Source organism: Miniopterus natalensis, chromosome 14 (genome assembly GCF_054644295.1).
Source record: "Miniopterus natalensis isolate mMinNat1 chromosome 14, mMinNat1.hap1, whole genome shotgun sequence".
NCBI classification, from domain to species: Eukaryota; Metazoa; Chordata; class Mammalia; order Chiroptera; family Miniopteridae; genus Miniopterus; species Miniopterus natalensis.
The window spans coordinates 14916560-14938757 of NC_142094.1; the positions used below are offsets into that span (position 1 = coordinate 14916560).

The window sequence follows — 22198 nt, forward strand, 5'->3', positions numbered from 1 at the left end:
CATGGCCCAGAGGTCCAGGTCCTGCAGAGGCCTGGACAGGTGCCGAGTCTGGTGGCAGGTGAACAGCATTCAGTCAAGTGAGGACAGTGGTGGGTTGTGTGGGTAGGGGCACAGAGCCTGACAGGAGCGGCCTGGGAGAGAAAGGGGGAAGGCAAGAGGGTGGAGGCAAGCTTTTGGGGATGGGTATGCGTGCGATGTGGTGAGAGGGAGAGAGGTAGGAAGCATAAGCAAAGACCCTGAAACTTTAACGCGTGCATGGGGGGCGAAGAGGGGAAGGGCAGAGGCCCCACCATGGCCTCCATCAGTCTTAGAGGACAGGGGTGGGTGGGGATCCAGGGTAGCTGGGTGGGGAGTGACCAGAAGGCTCCCTGGGCCCTGGTCAGACAGAGCCCATACTTGTTGGAGACGCGATGTGTGCAGCCCTCATCCTAGGCTTCTTTTCTATTTTCATCCAGCTGCTCAGAGCCAGATGAGGTGGTTAAAGTTGGCCCCAGGGTTAAATAAACTAATTGGAAAACAAACCCAACTCGAGACTTCCGTGTGAACTGGGCTATGACCTGTGAAAAGGCTTGTATGGGGTCCATCCACCAGGTCAGCCTGGATAATGGGACTGCAGGAGTGGCCAGGAGCTGCTGGTGGCCACATGCTGGCAGGGAGGGCATGGGGCCATCCACTTTCCCCGGGGCAGGCTGGCTGAGAGGTACCTGGTGAGGTGGGCAAGCCACTAACTCCCGCACAGCTCATGCAGCGAGACCAGAGTCCAACTAGGGCCCCAAGCTATTTAGCCTGGACCATACTGCCTGGGGCCAGACAGGGCTAACCTAAACCAGCATTCCCTCCAGGCCTCCAAAGTGCTTCTAGCAGGCAGAGCTACACCACCAGCCAGCTTGTGCCAGTTGCAAGCTCCACACAGAGGATGACTGAAAGGGGCTCAGAGGATCTGAAAGGCCACCTGATAAAACGTACTTCAGGTTGTGTCAACGATGGAAGGCCTTTACCATGTGCCCTCCTGGCCCGTCTTGCCACACCCTGCCCAGTGGTTCCCCAGGCAGCCGAGTTCCCCACTGAGCTGTTTATGCCATCTTGATGGGACCAAAACAAGAACCACAAAACAACAGCGTTATTATAAACATATATTCCATAAAAGAGTCTGGCAGTCAAAGAAAAAGCATCACACTTCCTAGAAACGCAAGCATTCTTCTTCCCCTAGTCTACAGAAAAAATTGTAAAAAAGGAAAAAAATTTATAACAATATCATCAACAAACACCCACCAGTCGACACCACACCAGCGTGTACACCGGGCCAGTCAGTGAAGGCAGCACTCAATCCCTGAACGACAAGGACAGAACTGGCACAAGTCCAGAGAAGCAGTGGAAAGGAGCCCGCCCAAGCTGCACAGGCGCCCGGCTGCCCACGGGGAGCTCTGGATACAGGACAGACTTCATTTCCATCAGCAAGCCCAGAAGAGCCCTGGCAGGAGGGGTGGACGGGACAACCACAGCTATCCCGGTTGGGGGGAGGGAGTCACCCCAGACGTTAGCAACAAAATGTCCATCCCAAGCTGCTTCTCCATGGCCGCAGGCCAGGGGGGTGTGGTCGGCAGAGCTTCTCTGCAGGGAGCGGCAATGCCAGGCTGGCCAGCCGGCCCTCGGCATGAGGCCTGGAGGAGCCCTGGCTGAAGGTTTCGGGCGGGCCATCCTGGCTGGGGCTCCCTGGCCTCGCCGTGGAGGGACCAGTATTCAAGTTCCGGGTGACGGTTTCAGTAGCACCAAGACCAGAAGACTGCGCGGCCAAGCTGGGGAGGGCAGTGGGTGTGGGCGCTGGGTGCACCTGGGCTGTCAGGGATGGAAAGCAGAAGCTGACTGGGCAGGTTCTGCAGACACGCGAGGGAACTAAAGGGATGGCTTCGGTCCCAGAGACAGTGTAAGGCTGCTTAGAGAACACCCGAGGAAATGCAGAGATGGTGCGAGAACATTCCTGCTCCTATAAATAAACTATTTACACACTTTAAGAAAAGGAGAGAGCGCTCTCAGAGAACCATGCCCACGGTCCCTCGTGCCTTCAGGGGGTAATGCTGTGGAGACCGCAGGCAGCTCTTGGAGGGGAGAACAGAGGCCAGGCACCCTGCACCCAGCCACGCACTGGCTCAGGCTCACTTCACTTGGACATGGCTGAGGATCCTGTAGCCCCCGACAGCCTCTGAGGTCCACTTGCTCCCCTCCCCTCCCTAGTCACAGGCAACACCCCTGCGCTGATGGGAGAAGCCTTGTCCACACCTGCTGGTCCCTTGCCCACATCCTGCTCACAAAAGACATGGCTGCCCTCCAGGCCAGCACCAATGTCACAAGTGGTGAGGAGGCCGGGGCCCCTGAAGACACACTGGGCTCCAGGAGGACAGGGTCAAACCCTCCTTGCAGCCACAGGAGCCGATAGTCCCTTGGTCGCCACCCCCACTTAAACACATATTCTGTCTCTGGGGAGACCCCTGCAGGGATCCTGATCACAAGTTCCTTCAGTAGAGAGGGGGCTCTGGGTCCTCAGCACCAGCAAGCAGGCTCGGAGGTCACGTCGAGCTGATGCTGAAGGTGGTGCTGCTGCGGGTGGGGCGGAGCTGCTCTCCCTCTGGACGTGAAGTTGACAACAGTGAAGGGCTCTGGCCTCCACGGCGTGGCTCAGCTCTGCTCGCTCCCCTCTGCTCCTCAGAAGTGATGGCCAGCCTTCACTGCCTCGATGTCTGAGATCAGGGTCTTTGCCAGGAAGATGCCAAATATCTGAAATCGAAGCCAGCAAAGGCGGCAGCCGTCAGCGTGGGAATGCAGGGGAGGGGCAGGCCCCGAGGGCAGGGGGATGTGGGTGCTGCACGCCATTCCCATCCCGCCCCACACTGAGGATGCAGTGAGAGTAACCATGGGGCATGTGGCAAAACAGGATCAGCCCACCAGTAAAAGTGAGTCCCGGGGTCCGTGCAGCTGAGTCCCTGGAGCACCAAAGGGGCGAAGAGCAGGCACCATAGAAGCAAACGGACACTGCCCAGCCTCTAATACCACTAGGCTTGCCACACATCATGGCTGGGACACACCTTGTGCCCGGGATTAAACAAACCAAAAACAGCCCAGGGTCACCCTGGCTGGTTCTGATTCCCAAAATAATAAATCCTGAACATTTCCTGTAAACCTGGATTCCACAATAAAACCAAGGGTACAGTATCTGAGGCTACATCCTGATCCTGGCAACGGGATAATCATGTGGGAGGACTGATGTTTTCTACCAGGGCAGACTAATGTGAATCTGGTTGGTCACCTTAGAAGTTTTACTCCACCCCCCTCTTAAATTCCTGTGGCATGTATTTGATGAGCTGGTCCTTCTGAAGTCTGATTCCTTTGTCTTCTTTTGCCAGTAAATTTTTTTTTTTCTTTTCTGGATGCTTCTGTCTCTCAGCCTTCCTTCGAGATCACTTACCACATGTCTGCTGAGTGAAGGTGGAGCCCATGGGTGGTAGCTGGAGGCTCCAGGGCCACCTCTTCAAGCAAGGCCAGAGACAAATGTTTTCTAAATGGTGTCTCCACACACAACAGCAGCTGTCCCCAAGGCTGCTAGGGGCTGCCGGCTTCTCCCAGGAGCTCTGGGCACACTGGGCAAACTCCTGGCTTCTCTGACTCCCAGCAGATACTGACCAGCCCGCTCACCCCAATCTCACTGCCCCCTCGGCCACCACCATCTGCCCACCTGTGAAATCTAGGTCAAATGACCAGCTGCAGCCCTCGAGGGGGAAGGGAACCATGAGAGCAGTGGGAACAGACCTGGAGCAGGGAGATGGCAATGAAGACGCCAGCCACGATGTAGATATTCCGTGGCAGCCAGCCTTCCAGCGCCTGGATGCAGCCTTTCGTGAAGATGAACTCGTCCCACTTGCTCTTCAGCTACAGGAAGACATTGCAGTGGCCTGAGCGCACGACCCACAGGACATCCTCACCCTGCAGTGGACCCCTTCAGGGAGCAGGGGGCTGGGTGCCGAGGGCAGACAGAACTCTCAGGAGGGACGCTGACCTGTCTGGGCCTCTGTCCAACCCTGGGCATTTTGCATCAATAACCTAACCGAGGCTATGGCCTTTAGCCCATTTCCGTGTGGCCTCCACAGATTTACAGATCAACCTGTGCAGCGCCTCCCCAGCCCACACGTGGAGAAGGGGAGAGATCCACTGCTCGGAGAAGGAAGCGTGTCTTTTAAGAGAGAAATTGGCAGAAGGAGGTCCAGCGTCTTTCAAGTCAGAGGAGTTGGCGGCAGAAGGAGGGGCAGTGTGTGTCCCTCAGTCCAGGTAAGCTTGGCTCCAGAAGCCAAAGCCAGCAGGGACAGTCACGAGCAATGGACACCATAATAAAACCAAGGCTGTCCCTGATTCTGACTGTGCAGGTCCCAACCCCTAGCAGAGGGTCGGTGAGCACACGGGGATCTCATCAGAGCACCCACACCCCGCCCTCACCCACCCTATATTCAGCAAGCAGCCTTGCCCTCATCCATCAGCCTCCACTGCGGCAACACTGACAGAAGAATTCATCTTAGTGGTGTTAGGGGCTGAATTGTGTCCCCTAAAACTCATGTTAAACTCCTAACTCCCAACACATCAGAATGTGACTATATTTGGAGACAGGGTATTTACAGAGGCGAAGCAATTAAAATGAAGTCACTGGGGTGGGTCCTAATCCAATATGACTGGAGTCCTGATAAGAAGAGATTAGGACTTCAGGACGCAGAGGGAAGACTATCTGAGGACACAGAGAGGAGGAGGCAGCATCTACAAGCCAAGGAGATGGGCCTCAGAAGAAACCAACCCTGCAGACACCTTGGTCTTGGACTTCTAACCTCCAAGGTACTGAGAAAATAAATGTCTCTGTTGAAGCCACACAGCCTGTGGTGCTTTGCTACGGCAGCCCGAGCACCTAACACAAGTGGCAGTTGAATTCATAACTGGGAAGCTGCAGTTGATACAGGCCCATCTCTGTGAAGTGGGGGCCAGTGCAGAGGACTTCAGGTTCCCAAACCAGAGGGCACTCCCTAGTGCCCATGGCCAAGAGGACTGCCATTCATAGCACCGAAGGCCACCAGAGCAAGGGCTAGGGTGGGGACTCACTTCGCCCCACAATCCCCATGGCCTGAAGTAAGCCCTGGACTGACCCACTCCTCCCGAGACCTGTCTTCCTCCTCGCTGTCACCTCTCCTCCAGAGGGCAGCTGGGCCGAGTCATAAGCTCCTGCAGCTTCATCCTGAACCCCTAAACAACAGACACCTTCTGGGGTTCCGAGGCATCTCCTTTAAAATGTAGTCTTTGTCCCCTAAAATGTCTGTCTGATCTCTTTTCACTAATGTAGCAACTGTGAAGTTCTGTGACCCCAGCTCATAGGGCTTGAAATCGCACCCATCGCTGCTCCTGAGAGCCCTGTTGCCAGCTCAGGCAGGGTGCATGGGGCTGGCCACCTCGTGCCCAGTTCAGATGGCACTTTTGAGCTCCATTTCCCCTAGTTCTCCCACTCCAATTTGTACTTGCACTAAATCAGGAAGCTGGACCACAGGGAATAAACCAGAAGAACTCAGAGTTAAATGGAGCTCTCACCTGAGTCCTGACATCATATCCACACTGTGTGTTCACAACTTTTTGCTGTAAGAAAAGCAGAAAACATTAGTCATTTTTGTTCCCTTGAGAAGCTGGTGGTAAAAGGCTCTAAAAAAGTAACCACCAAACACCAGCAAACACCTGTACAGATCCCATCATAGCTCCCGTCCTTCAACCATGCTGCCAACTAACCTTTCACACTAGGCCGGGTGGGCCAACTGCCTGCGTGAAGGGCTAGACAGTAAGGATTCCTGGCTCATTTGTGTAGCAACTGTGCAGCTCTGTCTGCCAGTGAGGCATGAAATGAGCCAGTGCCAACATAAAAATGACAGGCGCAGCTACAGTTCAATAAAACTTGGATTATGGACACTGAAATTTAAATTTCATGTAATTTTCACATGTCACACAAAAATTACCCTTTTTTCATTTTCCACCATTTATAAATGGCTAAAACCATTCTTGGCTCGAAGGTCACACATAAAACAGGCAGCAGGCCAGGTCTGCCCACGGGTCAGCCTGCCACTCACTCCCTGTGCTGGGAGGTAAAGGCTACACTGGCCCAGGTTCACAGTCACAGTGGAGACCTCAGAATCTGGCTGTGCAATCAGCCAACCCGAGCCTCTCCTGTGCTGGGGAGCCCACCCACACAGCAGCGATGACGCCCTGGCCAGTCAGGGCCCGTGCTCAGCACCAGGCCCGTGATAACTGAACCAAGTTCTGTAAAGGGCTCATCCTGCTCGGGCTCAGCTCAGGCAAACACTCAGGGCTCCTTCCCAGGTTTCTGAAACCCAAGGACCCGGGCTGTGGACTAAAACTGAAAGCAGGTGACTAAGAAAGAACAGAGTGGAATCTCTGCCACCCCCAGGGGGTCTGTACCCCCACCGCCCCTGTGGGCTTCTAACTGAGCGTTTTCTCTAGAGAAGGGAGAGTGAAGAGGGCAGACCAGGGCTGGATACATTCACAACATTGTGTGCAGGCACCCAAGTGAGAGCCCTCACGGAGGGGTGATACTGGTTTCTCCTGCTCCACCGAGAACGCTAAAGCCAGGGTGGGCCATGCAGAAACATCCCAGAATTTATTTCTGCAGGATTTCGGGCTGCACGAGCCCTGGGGCCGAGCATGGAAAGTAAGCCAGACAATCGTCCGTCTGCAGAGGAGTAGCAGCCCAGAGCACTGAGTCAGAACTGCTCGGCTCCAGGAAGGCTATGTGCTCCCCACCAGGGCGGCCAACTCACCGCGGGGTCCGGCACGCAGCAGGAGAAGGGCACGCCACACTTTTCACGGCTGTAGCTGGCACCACTGCAGTTGAAGTAGACATTGAGGTCCCAGTCTTCAGGGCCGTACGCCCCACAGCATTGGTTCTGTAATCACAAAGCAAGACCATGAGGGCTCTGGAGCCAGGCCTGTGGCCACTCACCACCAGGGTCAGTCTCAGGGACGTGGGGTCAAGTGCTCCCCTATCTATCTCACAGAGACACCAAAGTCCACCCCACTGGCCTCACATGCACAGAGATGCTGAGCAACGTGCCAGGAGGCCCTTTACTGAGGAGATTGTGCCATGATGACTCCTAGGTCCAACCCTCGGGGCTGGTTCCATGGTGCCCCAGCCTTGGCACAGGGTGGAGAGGCCCAACTCCAGTCCCTCCTCTGCCTGAGGCGCTCCCTCCCTTCTCACCCAGCCCAGAGTGGTGTCCTGAGGCATCTCCGCACATCAGATGCGGTCCTCTACTATCCCTCAGAGAACACCCCGTGGGCAGGATGTCTTCCTGCCTAACAACTTCCCAAGCTGGTCCCACCTACCTTTTCTGCTTCTTTATAAAAACCAGCGACTGAAGGCCGACTCCCCAGGGAAGAATTACAACTGGGGTGAATGGGACACAGTCAAAGCTCTGTCCTCTCCTGGGGTCTCTGCCCGACCCCCCCACTATTGGGTGTAGCTACAAAGAGAAGCCCCATTTGTCTGAAAGTATAAAAGCAAACATATGGAAAGCAGCGCTATGCCTGACGCGCCCAGTCCAGGAGCAGACCTCATTCTGCACTTGCCCTCCAGCTGACACAGGCAGGCAAGGCAGTGATCACAGCAAACACACAACTGGGATTTCTGGGGTTTTACTTCTAAGGTAAAACCCCATCTTCCCCACCCCCACCTCTCCATGATTCTAGCTGCTTTAACGACTACCTAATATTTCACCAGGAGGAGGTTCCATAAATTACTGAAAACCTCTGGGAAATTATATTTTTAAAAGGAAAGGAAGGCAATGGAGAAACTACAATGTCTTCCGGGCCAGTGGGGGAGGAGCCCCAGGCAGGCTTGACACCAGTGAGCCCAAGATGACATGAAGACGAAGAGAGAGGGGCTGGCAGTGCTGACAGGGCACAGTGAGGGACGTCAGAAAACGGCTGGGTCTAGGCGGCTTTCACAGACCAACACGGGTCACCATTAACAACACAGGAAGGTTCTCTGATCATGTGAGTGGGGTTTGGCTGTATCCCATGATACATGAAATAAGGGTAAACAAGTTTTGGTAAATAATAAGAACACATCATAGTTATTTTTAACGTTTCCTAATTTATTTCCTTCTCAGAACTAAAGTGTTCCATATAAAAAGTTTCTGAGGAAGTAGGCTTTCTGGCAGAGCCCAGATCAAATTAGAGCCCTGCATGGGCCAGCGAGGTGGGGTGTGGGTTCCTCCCAGGGGAGGCCAGCTGAGGTCCAAGCCTCCAGGTACAGCCACACATGGGGCACAGAGGCCAGCTGGAGAAAAGGTCAGGCCTGCGACCACTTAGACAACCCCTGGGGACTTGTTCCAGGGAGGCCGCATTCCTCTCATCTAAGCGGCTTCCTCCAGGAGCTCTGCCCTCTCAAACAGGAAGGTGAAAAGGTCCCGGGGAGGGACAGGAATAGCCTCAGACAGCGACTCACATGCCTTGGGGAAAAGCCCTGCCCCTCGGTACCCACAGTGCCCAGGGGACTAAGGCCACCTGCATGGCCAGGGCTGGAGAGGCCTGAGCCCCGAAGAGGGAAGACTGGGCTCTTGGGGGAAGGTGGCCGCAGGGACAGCAGGACTTCCCTGCCCAATCCAAATGGAGGGAGGGCACATGAAGAGCAGGCCTGCGCCGCCGGGCAACCACGGGCCGGCAAAGCTAAACGGAGCAGCGGCGTGGCCCACGTTCCCACTAGCCTGGCTCCCTCCCGAGCAGCACACACGCTCGGCCCGGCAAAGCACGGCCTCATCGGGGCCGCCGGCGGTGGGTACTCACGGCTTTCTGTAGGGAGTCGATGAGGTTCTGCAGGTCAATGTCGTCCCGGTAGGATCGAATGTTGCTCTCGAAGAACTCCCGGAAGCGGTCCCGCACCCAGTCCTGGAATAAGAAGGCCAGCACCGCCACGGCCAGCTCCAGAAAGAAGATGAGCACGATGGTGCCGCAGAACTGGGGACGAGAGGAGCGGAGTCACCACCCCTCCCGCCCCCGGCCAGAGACCCGCAGCATCAGCTGGGTGATTCCGCGCAGCTCCAGCTCCACCTTGTCTGGAGAATGGAGACCCATCCCTACCCCCAGCGCTGCCCTCCTGGCCTGAGAGCTATGGGTGAGAGTATGAGACAGCTCCACGCCAATGTGTCGCCCGCTTCCTAGGAAGAAAACAGGCCCACACAGGCCCACAGCTTGGCTGAGGTCACTCAAATCACACGGGACACGTGAGTTTCCGGGAAAGGCTCCGGACAACCCTGGAGTGGTCAATGTTATCAGTGCCCAGTCCGCATCTGACAGTCCACCGCACAAAGCTGTCGCCAGAAGCACAGCTGCCCCTGGCCAGTGGTGGGGGCATTCTGCAAGGACCCACGTAGCCTTAGGTCCACACGCCTCCTTCCCACCGTCATTTTCACTGGCCATACAGCAGCCTAAGATAGAGGGTAACACACACACAGAGGCCTTCCAAAATGGAATCTCCATCCACATAGACACAAGATACAAAATATAACACTTAAAAAAAATTAGGAAAAAAACATGTATTTTGCTTTTTAAGTTAAGCTCAGGAATGAGGAAGCTTGATCTAACAAATTCAACAAATAACATGTTGCAAAACACAATTCTGTTTTCCCTATCAGGTGTTATTTATTTTAACTGAATGTATTACAAAATGAATGTGTATCTAAATATAAAACTAAACTCTTGGTGACTTGCAGTTCTGCCAGCAAATTAAGGATTCTGCACAGCACACCAATACACCCTGGAGGAGGGAAATGATTTCCTAACGTTACTGACAACATCTTTTGATCTCAGCCAGGAAGGGCAAAGGTGAGCAGCAAATAAACAATTCCTTTAGAACTTGGGAGGGAAGGCAGAAAGGAAGGGGGGGGGGGCTGGGAGCAGCAGCCCCCTTCCCCTGGGAGCTGAAAACTAGAGGCGCAACTTCTCTTCTTCCAGGGATGGGGAGCCGGACCAGCTGATTGCTTCCTGAAATCTTACCATCCCGTGGGGAAGCAGGGTACAAAGGGCTGTCCCCCTACCACCACCACTGCTGGGGCCCAAGGAGGCCTGTAAGAGTTGCTACCAGTGAGTTCAGATAAGGTAAAAGCCTATGCAGCAGAGCCACCCCTGCCTGTCCCCCAACGCCCCATCCCCAGGGCCACTCACAAACTTGAGCAGGCAGATGTTCTCCCGCAGGGCCCCCACACAGCCAGCAAACCCCAGTGTGAACATCACCACGCCCACCATCAGCACCAGCACCACAGGGTCGATTCCGTGCAGCCGGGTCACTTTGGTGAGGTCGGACAGCACCCCCTGAAAGAAGCAGAGAGCAGGACAGGATCAGCCTCAAAGGGAGTCACGGTGCCCTGAGGGGCTTGGGCTGTGTATAGAACTAAACTGAAGACAGGGTCCTGCCTTGGGAGGCTCAATCATCTCATTAAAAACCCAGGTGAGGGTGTGGTCCCTGCCCTCCTGCCCCTTAGAGGCCTTCTGCCCAGCAGATCCCTGTCCACCTCAGCTCCCCAGGCCTGCCCACGCAGGATTCCTGGCCTCCACCTTGGCTGTGAGCTCCTCCCAGACAGACCCCATGCTTCTTCTGTAGCCTTCAGGGTGCCTATGCCAGGCCTAGGGTGGGAGGGAGCCCTGAGGGGCCCTATCAAGGGCCCTATGCCAGAGCCTCGCCTTGGCCTCTGGACACCTGGCAGTTGACTCTGCACTGAATTCACGGAGAACACACTATCCTGAGAGGAATGGCTTCAGTATGAGCAGCCTTGTTGAAAACACCCTCCCCAAGGGGTCACAAAGGCAGCACTGTCCACACAACTCTGTGATGACGGTGGTGCTCTGTATCTGCACTGTCCAAACAGCCACTGGTCACATGCTATTGAGCATTTGAAATGTGGCTAGCGGAACTAAAGAAGTGAATTTTAATTTGTATTTCATTTTAATTAATTTAAATATAAAGTTGCATGTGGCTAGTGGCAACCAAAATGGACAGAGCGATTCTACGGGATTTAAAGGAGGAAGCAGAACACAGCAGCCAGACCAGGCAACCCCGCTGACCAGGCAGGTAGGTAACCCGGCCCAAGCGCCCTGCGGGCTCTGCTGGTTGAGCTGTTGCTGTTCTGAATGGCCACACGGTGTCGCTATGAGTCATGACTTGTGCCTGCTTCCAGGTCACTAGGACAAAGTGACACTGCACCTCATATCCTGTCCTTTAGGGGTTCATGGACCGCCTTGAAGGTGCCCAAACCTGGTGGCCTTAACAGACTCTAAGACCACGGCAAGAAAGCCCACAGATCTAGGCACTCCTGCCTCCCCCTTCTGGAGGCAAAGGGCTCCACTGAAGAGCGAGCTCTCCTGAGCCTGAGGCTCAAGAGGAAGCTTTAGTTCCCACTGTTTCCTGCCCTGCCCGCTGGACCTTGTTCCTTCTCTCCATCCTCCCTCCCCAAGAGCTTAAAGATAAACCCCAGGGACCTACTTGTTCCCAGAGGCACAGACTGGGTCCAGAAGGTGGCCCCAGGCCTGCCCTGGACACAGCTGCAGACAAAGCCTGAGGGTGACTTGGGGCTTCGGGAACAGAAAAGAGGGTTCTCTGCACTCACAGAGCTCAAAAACCCAGCCAGCCCAGCACTGGTCTCTAGCAACGACCCGAGCATGGGGAAGCAGTTTTCATAAGTTCAGTAACTATTTCCAAGAGCTGGCTCTGTAAAGACTAATGACTATAAACTATTACCTTGCACAAGAAATGCTTGTCAGGGAGGAAGGGACAATTAAAGCTGAACCAACCTGGGTCTGGCTGTCTGATGCTGAGGATCCTATTGACAGCTTCACCTACCTTTTCGCTCCATGCCCAAAGTCCGGCTCCAAGGAAAGCAACTCCAGCCAACTGAGCAGGGGTGGGAGGTGGGGTGGGGGGAGGGAGGGAGAGAGAGACAGACACAGACAGACACACAGTTAGGTTGGAAACCAGCTCCATGAACGTGCCTCTCAGAAGGATCCACACTGCCAGTAGGAGAATGGCAATGGCTCGTGTCCACACTGGGTGGACCGGGGGCAAGGCGGCTACTCACCCCTGCAGATGGCAGGGTCTGTGCCCCAGAACAACGGGACAGCAAGGCTCTTTGGATAACCCACACCCACCTTCCCTGAACATTTGGGCAAAATCCTTCAACCCCCACAGCTCCATGCAGAGGTAAAGGATCTCAGAAGGAACACACTATCCTGGGGAGGCTACAGAGGCAGAGATGTCTGGTTATAGCCTGTTTCTTCCCATTTCCACAAGCACCCCAACCCATTTCAGTGCAGTCTGTGTGTAAGACATCGCCCCAGGTGCCTTCACAGGCTCCCGGTGCAGCTGAGGCTGTCCAGCACCTCTGCCACCTGCCTCAGGCCTCTGGTCCTGGACACTGACTGAAGCATAGACAAGCAGCCACCAAGGCCATTTGCTGGCCAGGGCTGAGCCTCCTCCCCAGGGCACATGTGTGCTCGAGATAGGCTGGGTCGTTAGTTACTAAGTTAAAACAGGCCTAAGAGAAGCAATGTGCCCACCCTAGAAAAGCAGCAATCCCCAACCCTGACCTCCCGCCTGCAGGAACCCACTGGGGCGAGGCTGCCTCCTATGCCCCCCCCCCCCACACCACACAGACTCCTGAATGAGAAGGACTTTTCCATGTAAAACAAAACACCTCATGGTTTGCATACCATCAGCCTCGTGTTTTCCCATTAAACTACTTTATGCCACCCTGGCCTTCAGCTGCCATCTGTCAGTACTCGTGACAGAGAATGGAGCCAGGTGTCCATGGCTGTCAGCTTTCCTAAGTGTATTCTCGGCTTTGGGACGTTCCTGCCCACTATTCACTGCTAACCCCAGGAGGCTGGAGGGGAAGAAAAGACCCTGTAAAGAAAGCCCTGGGAGTTTGTAACCTCTTTCACAACAGGCCAATTTCAGAAAATCTGTACATGCGCATGATTTCCGAGGGAATTTCCGAGGCTTCAGGCTTCTTATTGCTGATTCCCTCCCAGCCTGTGGACCCCAAGTGAAGAGGCCCTGCCATGACCCGATCCCTCTATTTCACAAAGGGGAACAGAGGCCAAAAGGGCCAAGACCAGAATGCCAAGCAGCGGTGGAGAAGGGCCTGGATCCCAAGTCTCTGTTTAATCTGTTCATTCACTTACTCATCTAACAAGTATCAGGCTCCATCTCTGGTGCTGGATCCAGCACTGAGCCACGGAGGCAAGACCCCTATGCTGTGGAGCTCGTGGCCTTGGGAGCCCACACGGGGTCCTTTCCATCACACCACAATGACTGTCTGCTGTCCAGTCCTCAGTGATGGGCCAGCTGAAGTCTTTGTCTTCTTGACGGGGTACATGACCACTTCCTCTCCCAGTGTCTCACTGCATGGTAAGCAAGCCTGAAGGTGACCAGTCACTGCCCGCTGAATCCCGGGGGCTTTCTCCCCACCATTCCTCAAAGGCCCTGCTGACTTACTTTCTCCTGCCAAAGCTGGAGCTCTTTTCTCAGCTTATCTAGTCTTCTCCGACACAGCTGGTCATTCCCTTCTCCACAGACCACTCAGCTTTGGGGCCACAAAGTGCACATTCCAGTTGTCTTCCACGCTCCCTGTCACTCCCTCTCAGGCCCTCCCGTTGGCTCACCTTCCTCTTCAGAGTTCTCTAAATGCTGGCGAGCCTCACTGCTCAGGTCTGGACCCCCGCCCTCTCTCCCAAGCTCTCTGGATGACCTCATGGTCCACAAGGCTTTAAATTCCATCTACACTGCACACGGCTGACCACTAATCCACGTCTCCAGCTGCAGCTGCTCCAAGTCAAATACTCAGTGCCTACTTGACAACTTGTCAGCCTGAGAGATAGGACATTTCAATCTGAACATGCCCCCAAATGGAGCCTTGGTCCCCCACTCCCCCAACCAGCGACTCTCCAACTCTTTCCTCGTTAAATTATGACACCACTGTCCATCTACTCATTTGTTGAAGACAGAAAACCTAGACCTCATGCTTGATGACTCTTTTCCTCCAACTCCTAACTCATCTTACGGGGACCCTCTGTTGGTTCTACCTCCAAAATTCAGTGTATCTGGACAGTTTTCTTCCTGACTCTGCTCCCACCTGTCCATGCTCCACCGCCTCAGGCGCCTGCTCACCATCTCCTCACAGGTACCCAGACTAGAACAATCCTTTAAAAACAAAGGACATATAACTGCACTCCTCCAAACCCTGCAATAACTTCCTTTTACACTTAGAATAAAATTCAAACCCCTTACCACAGCCCACAAGGGCCTACACGGCCAGGCTTTCACCCACATCTCCACCGTCATCTCCTACCCATGTCCCAACCCCAACCCTACGCCGAGGACACTGTTACTAGTTTGAACTCATCAAACTCATCCTGTGCCACAGATGCGACAGTTTCCTTGGCTTAGAATGTTCTTCCTCCATATCCTGTCTTGTCTTCCTCCCTCACTTCATTCCAGTCTCTTCAAATTGCACCTCCTCAGAGATGTCTCCCTTTACTGTCCCAGGTAGACAACTCCCCACCCACCCTGACCGCCTTCCCTGCTTGATTTTCCCCATGGCCCCCATCTAAGACCACAGGAGCTATCATCTGTGTATTGTGTCTTTCCTGCTTATGCCTCTGAGGGCAGAGATGGTTTCTGTTTTGTTCAGGGTTGTATCCCAAGAACTTGGAGAAGGATTTGGCCCTTGTAGGTATAGAGCAGGCATGAGTGAGTGAGTTGCCAGAACTCCCAGACCAGAGCAGCCCTTGTGTGGGGTCCTTCCTGCTCTCCTCCCAGACACACTCCCGTGTCTAACTCAATCCAAATGCATTCCAAACCATGAGAGGGCTGAGCAAAAGTCCAGACTAGCCCAGTCCAAGGCCAAGTCCCACACAGGGACATTAGGATAGAGCAGGATTGGGCCTGGAGGGTACCCATCCTTGTCCCCCATCCAGTGTCCCCAACAAGCATTCCAGCCCACCTAAATGCACACCGGGGCACCCACCCACCACCTGGCAGCACATGAGATGGTGAAGAAAGTCTGCCCCCTGGAAACCCCTCACTGAGTCACGGTCCACTTCAGCGGCCAGCTCCCACTACTGAGCACAGTTCTCTCACAGGGCTGCACTGGTAGAATGGGTAGGGCTTTTTTCTATCTGGTTTTAAAGGAAGGACTAAAGATAATTTGCACCAGAAAAGAGAGGAACCAGGGGGTCACATGTCAGATCATGGGTTGAATGAATACTGGCCTGGGGCAGAAACTCTGGGGACCAACACTTGTTTTAAAGACTAGCTGACTAAGGAAGGACCAGACAGGGGAAGTGACCTGTCTGGGAGCTTGCCCTGTGACAAGCCAGGACCTCACCTGCTTTGCCCAGCTCACAGGGAACTCTCTCACATAGATGGTCCGTGGGACTGGGCCATCCTTGCTGGGAGTGAAGGCTCAGCTGGGTGCCTCCTCCATGACCTGATAAAGATCTCTCCCAAAGAATGGGACCCAGCTCTCACCAAGTCCAAAGGGAGGCATCGGGTACGCACCCCACAGTGGTCACTGTGGCAAGTGGCACCAGCCTTCCCTGGGTGCCAGGCACCATGTTAACCTGAACACACCTACAGAGGCCCTTCCATACCCATCACACTGGCACTGTTACCCACATTTTTCAAACAGGAAAACTGAGATACAGAACGATTTGTTTTTTGCCCAAAGTCACCTGGCTGGCTGGTGGCCATGAGGTAAGACCAAACCTGAGCTTCCTGACATCCATCATCTCACAGCCTACAGTGCAGCCACCCGGGCCAGGCAGAGGGGCCAGTCAGGAGGCCCGGAGGCGAGGGAGTTTTCACAGAAGGGGCTTCTGAGCTGTCAACTCTAAAGCCACGGACCCCCGCTATCCATCAGGTGGTAAGGATCACTGTGTCCCAACCAGGGCAGGTGGCCTCCTTGGGGGAGAGGGGGTTGCCAGTGTAAAGATTCAGCATTGACCTTTCTACCTTAGGCAAAGGACCCTGTGAAAGAAGTGAGAGGCCCTCTGGGGCACTCGGAGCTGGGCCAGCCCTGCCTTGTCAAGAAGCCACAAGGAACCCACTCACCACATGAGCCAGCCTGTGAGCCACCACATGAACCCAAGGAGGTTCACAGCACAGCAGAGGGCAGACACCTGGCCAGGCCCTGCTGGGCTGCAGGCGGGTCCGAAGCCACGCAGGTCAAATTTCCCAGGCCCCTTGCGAAATTTCATTCCACAGCGTGTGAAAATACTTAGGCAATTCAAGCAGGCCCAGAGGTTTTGCTCAACATGCTCCAGGCAAACCACCAGCAGCAACACCACACTCTAAGGTTCTGCCCCGCTGGCCTCTGGTTCTTGCAAACTGCCCCCGCTAATGGGAAGTGAACATTCACCGAGCCCCTTCCCCTGGGCCGCCTGTGGGAGCCTCTGAGAAAACCAGAAGGACACCCAAGACAGAGTAAGCCATTGGCACTCAAGGCAGAGAGTAGCGCTGAGGGAACACACAGCCAGGTAGTGGTCCTGGCTCCAATCTCCACCCTGCAACTCCCTAGAGGACCTCATGCAAGCCCAGGAACTCCTCTAAGCCTGTTTTCCTCTACAAAATGAGGCGACCATCCCTGGGTCATAGGAGGGCTGTAGGACTGAAGAAGTGTCATAGGTGATGGACCTAAACCTGAGGCATAGCGCCATTCTGAGCGGCCTGACCTCCTGTGGGTGCGGCAGGGCACAGGACGGAGGGGCCTCCCAGACACCACCAGCGTGTGCTGGACTGAAACGCTCTACGGCCTCCACCCTACCCCAAGAAAACTCTCCGCACTAGGCCTTAAGACAAGGTCCTTCCTTCCAGAGGGATCTGTTTTATTAGGTCTCTGGAGACAACAGTGAGTCAGAGCTGAGGGAAACAGAGCCTTCTGGAGGCTTCCCGAGTGAGACAGGAAAGAGTGATGGGAAGAACACAGGAAGGGGAGTGGAAGAAGCGAGTACAGTTTCACTTCTGTCCCTAACTCACTCTGAGGCCTTGAGCAAGCCACCTCTCCCTTGGACCTCAGTTTGCCAATAGACAAAGTCAAGCCGTTAGAGACCAGTGATTGCCAAAGCCCCTGCACATCCTGCTGTTTAAACTTTACCATCATAAATCCCGCCAGGTGGAACCCATGGTTCTGGTCGCTCCAGAACGAGAAACCCTGACTCCAGGCGTGGGGAGTTCCGAGAACACCAGGGATGCTCATGGCCACCTGCAAAGCCAACAATTCAAATACTGGCCAGAAGGATGCCAGAGAGCCAGACTCTAATCCCAACCTGGCCCTGAGACCGTGGGCGGAGGGGGAGCACCGGGGTGTCTCTTGGGGTCAGGAGGCCTTGCCCCTCGGGACTGTGGCCACTCTGAACCCTACACAGAGCAGGAAGTGTTTCTTTCAAAATGTTCCCACGTTAGCCGGGCCAGCATGGCTCAGTGTTGAGCACCGGCCTATGATCCAGGAGATCACAGTTTGATTCCCAGTCAGGACACATGCCTGGGTTGCGGGCTCAGTCCCCACCAGGGGAGTGTGCAGGAGGCAGCCAATCAATGACTCTCTCATCATTGATGTTTCTATCTTTCTCTCTCCCTTCTTCTCTCTGAAATCAATAAAGACATATTTTTTTAAAAAAAAAAAAAAAAAAAAGGCCCCACATTAGAATAATCTAAACCAAACCACTTCTCAGTGGGACTCTGGAAGGTCTGGAAGCCAGAGGGACGCTGGAGCCCAGCTTCCTCATTACGGAGGGAAAGGTGGCCCAGGGCAGGCCAGTGCCTCATACAGGGTCACACAGCACAGGGTCACTCAGCACAGGGTCACACAGCAGCCTTTCCTCCCGCTGGAAGGGTGGCACTGAGAAGGCAGCACATGTGCCCTGCTCAGCACAGCCGGGGAAGCCTCACTAGGAGGGGTATGGACTACCCAGAGCTCTGGGGTAGCTTATACAGATGTCTCTGTGTTCCCCGATAATAGAGCCCACCACCTCCAGGCCTCGCCCAGGAATCTGACTGTGTCAAGGCCTTTGAAAGGAAGGAAGGAAGGAAGGCGGGCAGACTTATCTAAGGGAGGTTACAAACAGCTTGCCAAGCAACTGAGAGAAGGAACCCACAATCCAGCCCCACCCCAGTCCCTGCCATTGCTGGCATGGTTCACTGATTAGTAGTAAGAGGAAAACCAAGACACTAAGCCAGGGGTCCACACTTCTATAAGCTGGGGAGGAAGCACTTTCAGCTTCGAATACTGTTTCAAGTACTCAACCCTGCTGTTGGAGCAGGAAAGCAGCCACAGATGAACCGTAAACAGGCAGGCAGGGCTGTGCTCCACTAAAGCTGTGTGTGTGAGAACAGGCAGAGAGCCAGGTCTGTCCCACAGGCTGAGTCCTGCACTCAGCTATCACACCGAAACCATCTGGACTGGAGACAAGCACAGGATTTCCTTCAGCTCAGCCACATGATCCCTGGGAGCATCCCTACAGCTCAGGTCTACAACCTTAGTATTTTGTTTTTATATCACTTCAACTGGTCTTAATAGCCTAAAACTAAACAACCCAAACGATACATTGCCACAACAGAACATTACACAACTGTGAGAATGAATGATCTGCAACTCCATACAATGGCATGAACGAATCTTCACACAATATTTAACAAAAGACGTCAGACTCAGAGGACATGATACTGGTAAGGAAGTGTTATGGACTGAACTGAATGTTTGCGGTGTCGCCCCCTTTCCCCTTCAAATTCGTATGTTGAAGCCCTAACCCCCACTAGAAAGGCATCTGGAGATGGGGCTTTGGGAGGTGACTAGGGCTAGAGGAGGTCATGAGGGTGGGGCTTCCATGATTAGTGTCCTTTTAAGAGGAAGAGACACCAGAGCACTGTCTCTCTGCCATGTGAGGACACAGCAAGAAGACAGCCATCTGCAAGCCAGGTAAAGTGTCCTCACCAGACCCTGACCATGCTGGCACCCCGATCTCACACTTCCAGCCTCCGGAACTGTGAGAAATAAATTCCTGTTAAATCAACCAGCCTCTGGTACTTTGTTATGTCAGCCCAAGCTGAACAAGACAAGAGTACTTAGGTGCAAGAACTTATCTAGCATCTAGTCAAAGTTATTAGTGAGGCAAAAGGGTAGGGAGAGAATGTGACCTATAATAGGGGGGGAATCAGTAATAGAAAAGATAGGAATGACAGAGAAAATGGAATTAGCAAAGATTTTAAAACAGATATCATAATAATGCTCATGGGTTTAAAGGAAAAAATAAACAGAATGAGGAGAGAAATAGAAAATATAAAAAACATCCAATGAAACTATTAGAAATAGAATAAAGCCCAGCCAGTGTGGCTCAGTTGGTTGAGCATGATCCCATGCACCAGGAGGTCGCCGGTTTGATTCCTGGTCAGGGCACGTGCCCGTGTTGTGGGCTCAGTCCCCAGTAGGAGGCGTGCAGGAGGCAGCCAACCCATGTTTCACTCTCACATCGATGTTTCTCTCTCTCTCCCTCTTCCTTTCTATGAAATAAAGAGAAACTCTTGAGGTGAGCCAGAGGGGGGAAGAAAAGACACAATACATACAGAGTATGCATATACAAGATGTTTTAACCAAATGAAATGAAAACATATCAAAATGTATGGGATGCAGAAAATGGATAGCATGAATTACACTAGGAAAAACTATTTAAAATCAATGATCTAATCTTCCACCTTAGATGCTATAAAAACAGCAAAAGATACCAAAGGAAGTAGAAGGAAGGAGATAATAAAATAAGAGGAGAAATCAATAAAATCAATTAAAAAATAATTTTTTTAAATGTTAAAAGAAATCAATGAAGTTAAAAAAGGAAAACAACAGAAAAAAACACATCACTTAAAGAAGTCAGATTTGGCCCGGCCGGGCGTGGCTCAGCGGTTGAGCATTGAACTGGGATCCAGGCGATCAGGGTTCGATTCCCAGACAGGGCACATGCCCGGGTTGTGGGCTCGATCAATGACTCTCTCATCATTGATGTTTCTATCTCTCTCTCTCCCTCTCCTTTCCTTTCTCTATAATCAATAAAGATATATTTTAAATAAAAAAAAAGTCAGATTCGAGAAAAAATTCTGACTCACGAATTTATGGTGATGGGACAGGTGGATGGCTGCCTGCAGTGGTGGAAATGTCTTGTCTTCATTGTGGTGATGGTGGTTACATGGGTACACAGCTGTCAACTCATTGACCTCTACACTTGAAATGACTAAATGTTATTCTACCTCATTTATACCTCAATAGTGGTATTTTTTAAAAAGCATTTTGGGGGGGAGGGGGTTGGTGAAAGGTACGAACCACATGGGAATGAGACACTCCAATGCAGAAGACAAATCCCTCCAGCAGCCTGGGCCACGCTGAACACGTACTGGCAAAGATGCAGACACACACACACACCAGTTAGAGACTCAACTTTGTCCTGTGAGCCAATAGTGATGACACGGGCCAGGCAGTAACAGCAGTGCACCCTGAACAGCCCCTGCTCAGAAATCCCTACTGGGTCTCAGCCTCAGGAGTGCCTGAGCTGCTGAGATCAGGAGCCCAGACCCCGCAGGATCAGCTCTGCAGGTGACAACTAGCTAGTGGAGCCTCTGATTACGCGACCCTGGACCTCTGCCTTGGCAAGCCGTGGAGAAACACCCACACACCCCTATGTAATAAGGTGATCTACTTCTTAGGAATTGGGACAGCCCTTCTGGAAAAGCAATTTGGACTACATAAATATGTCAGGCCAGTCAAAACACTGTACACACCTTCTGACCCATTTAATCTCCCTCCTGGGGCTCGATCACAGCAAATCGTCTCCCTCCTTCCCTCACAGGAAAGAATCTGTATCACGCAAAACCAATCACTGCATGCTTATCTGGGATAGTAAAAAAACGAGAACAACCTAAATGTCCAATACGGGAATTTCCAAAAATACAATCAGGAAAATTGGAGCAACCTGGATGTTCTACACAAAGTGGTATGGCTATGAAAATGCAGACGTCAAGACGGCAAGGACACCACCACAGGATATGAAACCGTGTGGCTGCAGACAGGCAAACGGAGCACGTAGGAGGGAGTGTGGTGTAGTTGGGATGCCTCGTGTAGAATTTCCATGCAGTTACAAACGTTTCTTTAAAAATTTGAGCCCGACCACTGTGGCTCAGCGGTTGAGCATCAACCTAGGATCCAGGAGATCGAGGTTTGATTCCCGGTCAAGGCACATGCCCAGGCTGCGGGCTCCATCCCCAGTAGGGGGCGTGCAGGGGGCAGCCGATCAATGACTCTCTCATCATTGATGTTTCTCTCTCCCTCTCCCTCTCCCTTCCTCTCTTTGAAATCAATAAAGACATATTTTAAAATAACAATAAAACAGCCCAGCCAGGCGTGGCTCAGCGGCTGAGTATCGACCTAGGATCCAGGAGATCGAGGTTCGATTCCCGGTCAGGGCACATGTCCAGGTTGCAGGCTTGATCAATGACTCTCTCATCATTGATGTTTCTCTCTCTTCATCTCCTTTCCTCTCCCTGAAATCAATAAAGATATATTTTAAAAAAAAAAGAATTAAAAATAACAAAGTTGAAGAGAAAAAAGAATTCTTCTCAGCAGTGAAAATGAAAAGATACTACATGAAAATACACCAGCCTTTTCCTGTCCGACTGCTTCAGTTACCCAGAGGAGGGAGAGGAGAAACCACCTGCACTCAGACCTGGGACCAGGCCTTGGGGTCTAACACCTGGGCAGAGTCCAGCTCACAAAGGGGCAATTCTTATCAGCCCACCAGGGGAGGAGCACGGTAAAGGCCAGAGGAAGAGAGTGAGACTCTCTGCCCAAAAAGATGTTGTGATCGGGGCAGGGGAAGTGAGCTGACCTTTAAGACCTTCCCCGTCAGGCTTGCTTTTTGCCTCTCTTGGGCAGGGTGACCACATGTCCTGGTCTACTTGGGACAGTCCTGGGGGACACCTGTTGCTCTGGCAAAATTCTTGATAACCTCTCTTAAAACCTTAAGGTTCCCAATTTGGGCCATAAATTACATGTCCACCATACTCAGAGGGGAGGCATCATCA

At 53.1% G+C, this 22198-nt stretch overlaps 1 protein-coding gene across 3 annotated transcripts in view; it reads right to left on the reverse strand.

Annotated features, from left to right (window-relative positions):
- Positions 1-1120: 1120 nt before the first annotated feature.
- Positions 1121-22198, reverse strand: part of TSPAN14 (tetraspanin 14) — a 52816-nt gene continuing 31738 nt past the window's right edge. For 2 of the 3 annotated variants that reach the window (XM_087824284.1, XM_016195534.2), the window contains exons 3-9: positions 11921-11971; positions 10249-10395; positions 8872-9042; positions 6846-6971; positions 5611-5655; positions 3802-3921; positions 1121-2772 (exon numbers count right to left, since the gene is read on the reverse strand). In XM_087824284.1, coding sequence (XP_087680410.1) covers positions 2701-2772; positions 3802-3921; positions 5611-5655; positions 6846-6971; positions 8872-9042; positions 10249-10395; positions 11921-11971 — 732 coding nt within the window. In that variant the 3' untranslated portion in view covers positions 1121-2700. The remainder of the gene's footprint in view (positions 2773-3801; positions 3922-5610; positions 5656-6845; positions 6972-8871; positions 9043-10248; positions 10396-11920; positions 11972-22198) is intronic. The other variant, XM_087824285.1, reaches the window with a different exon arrangement.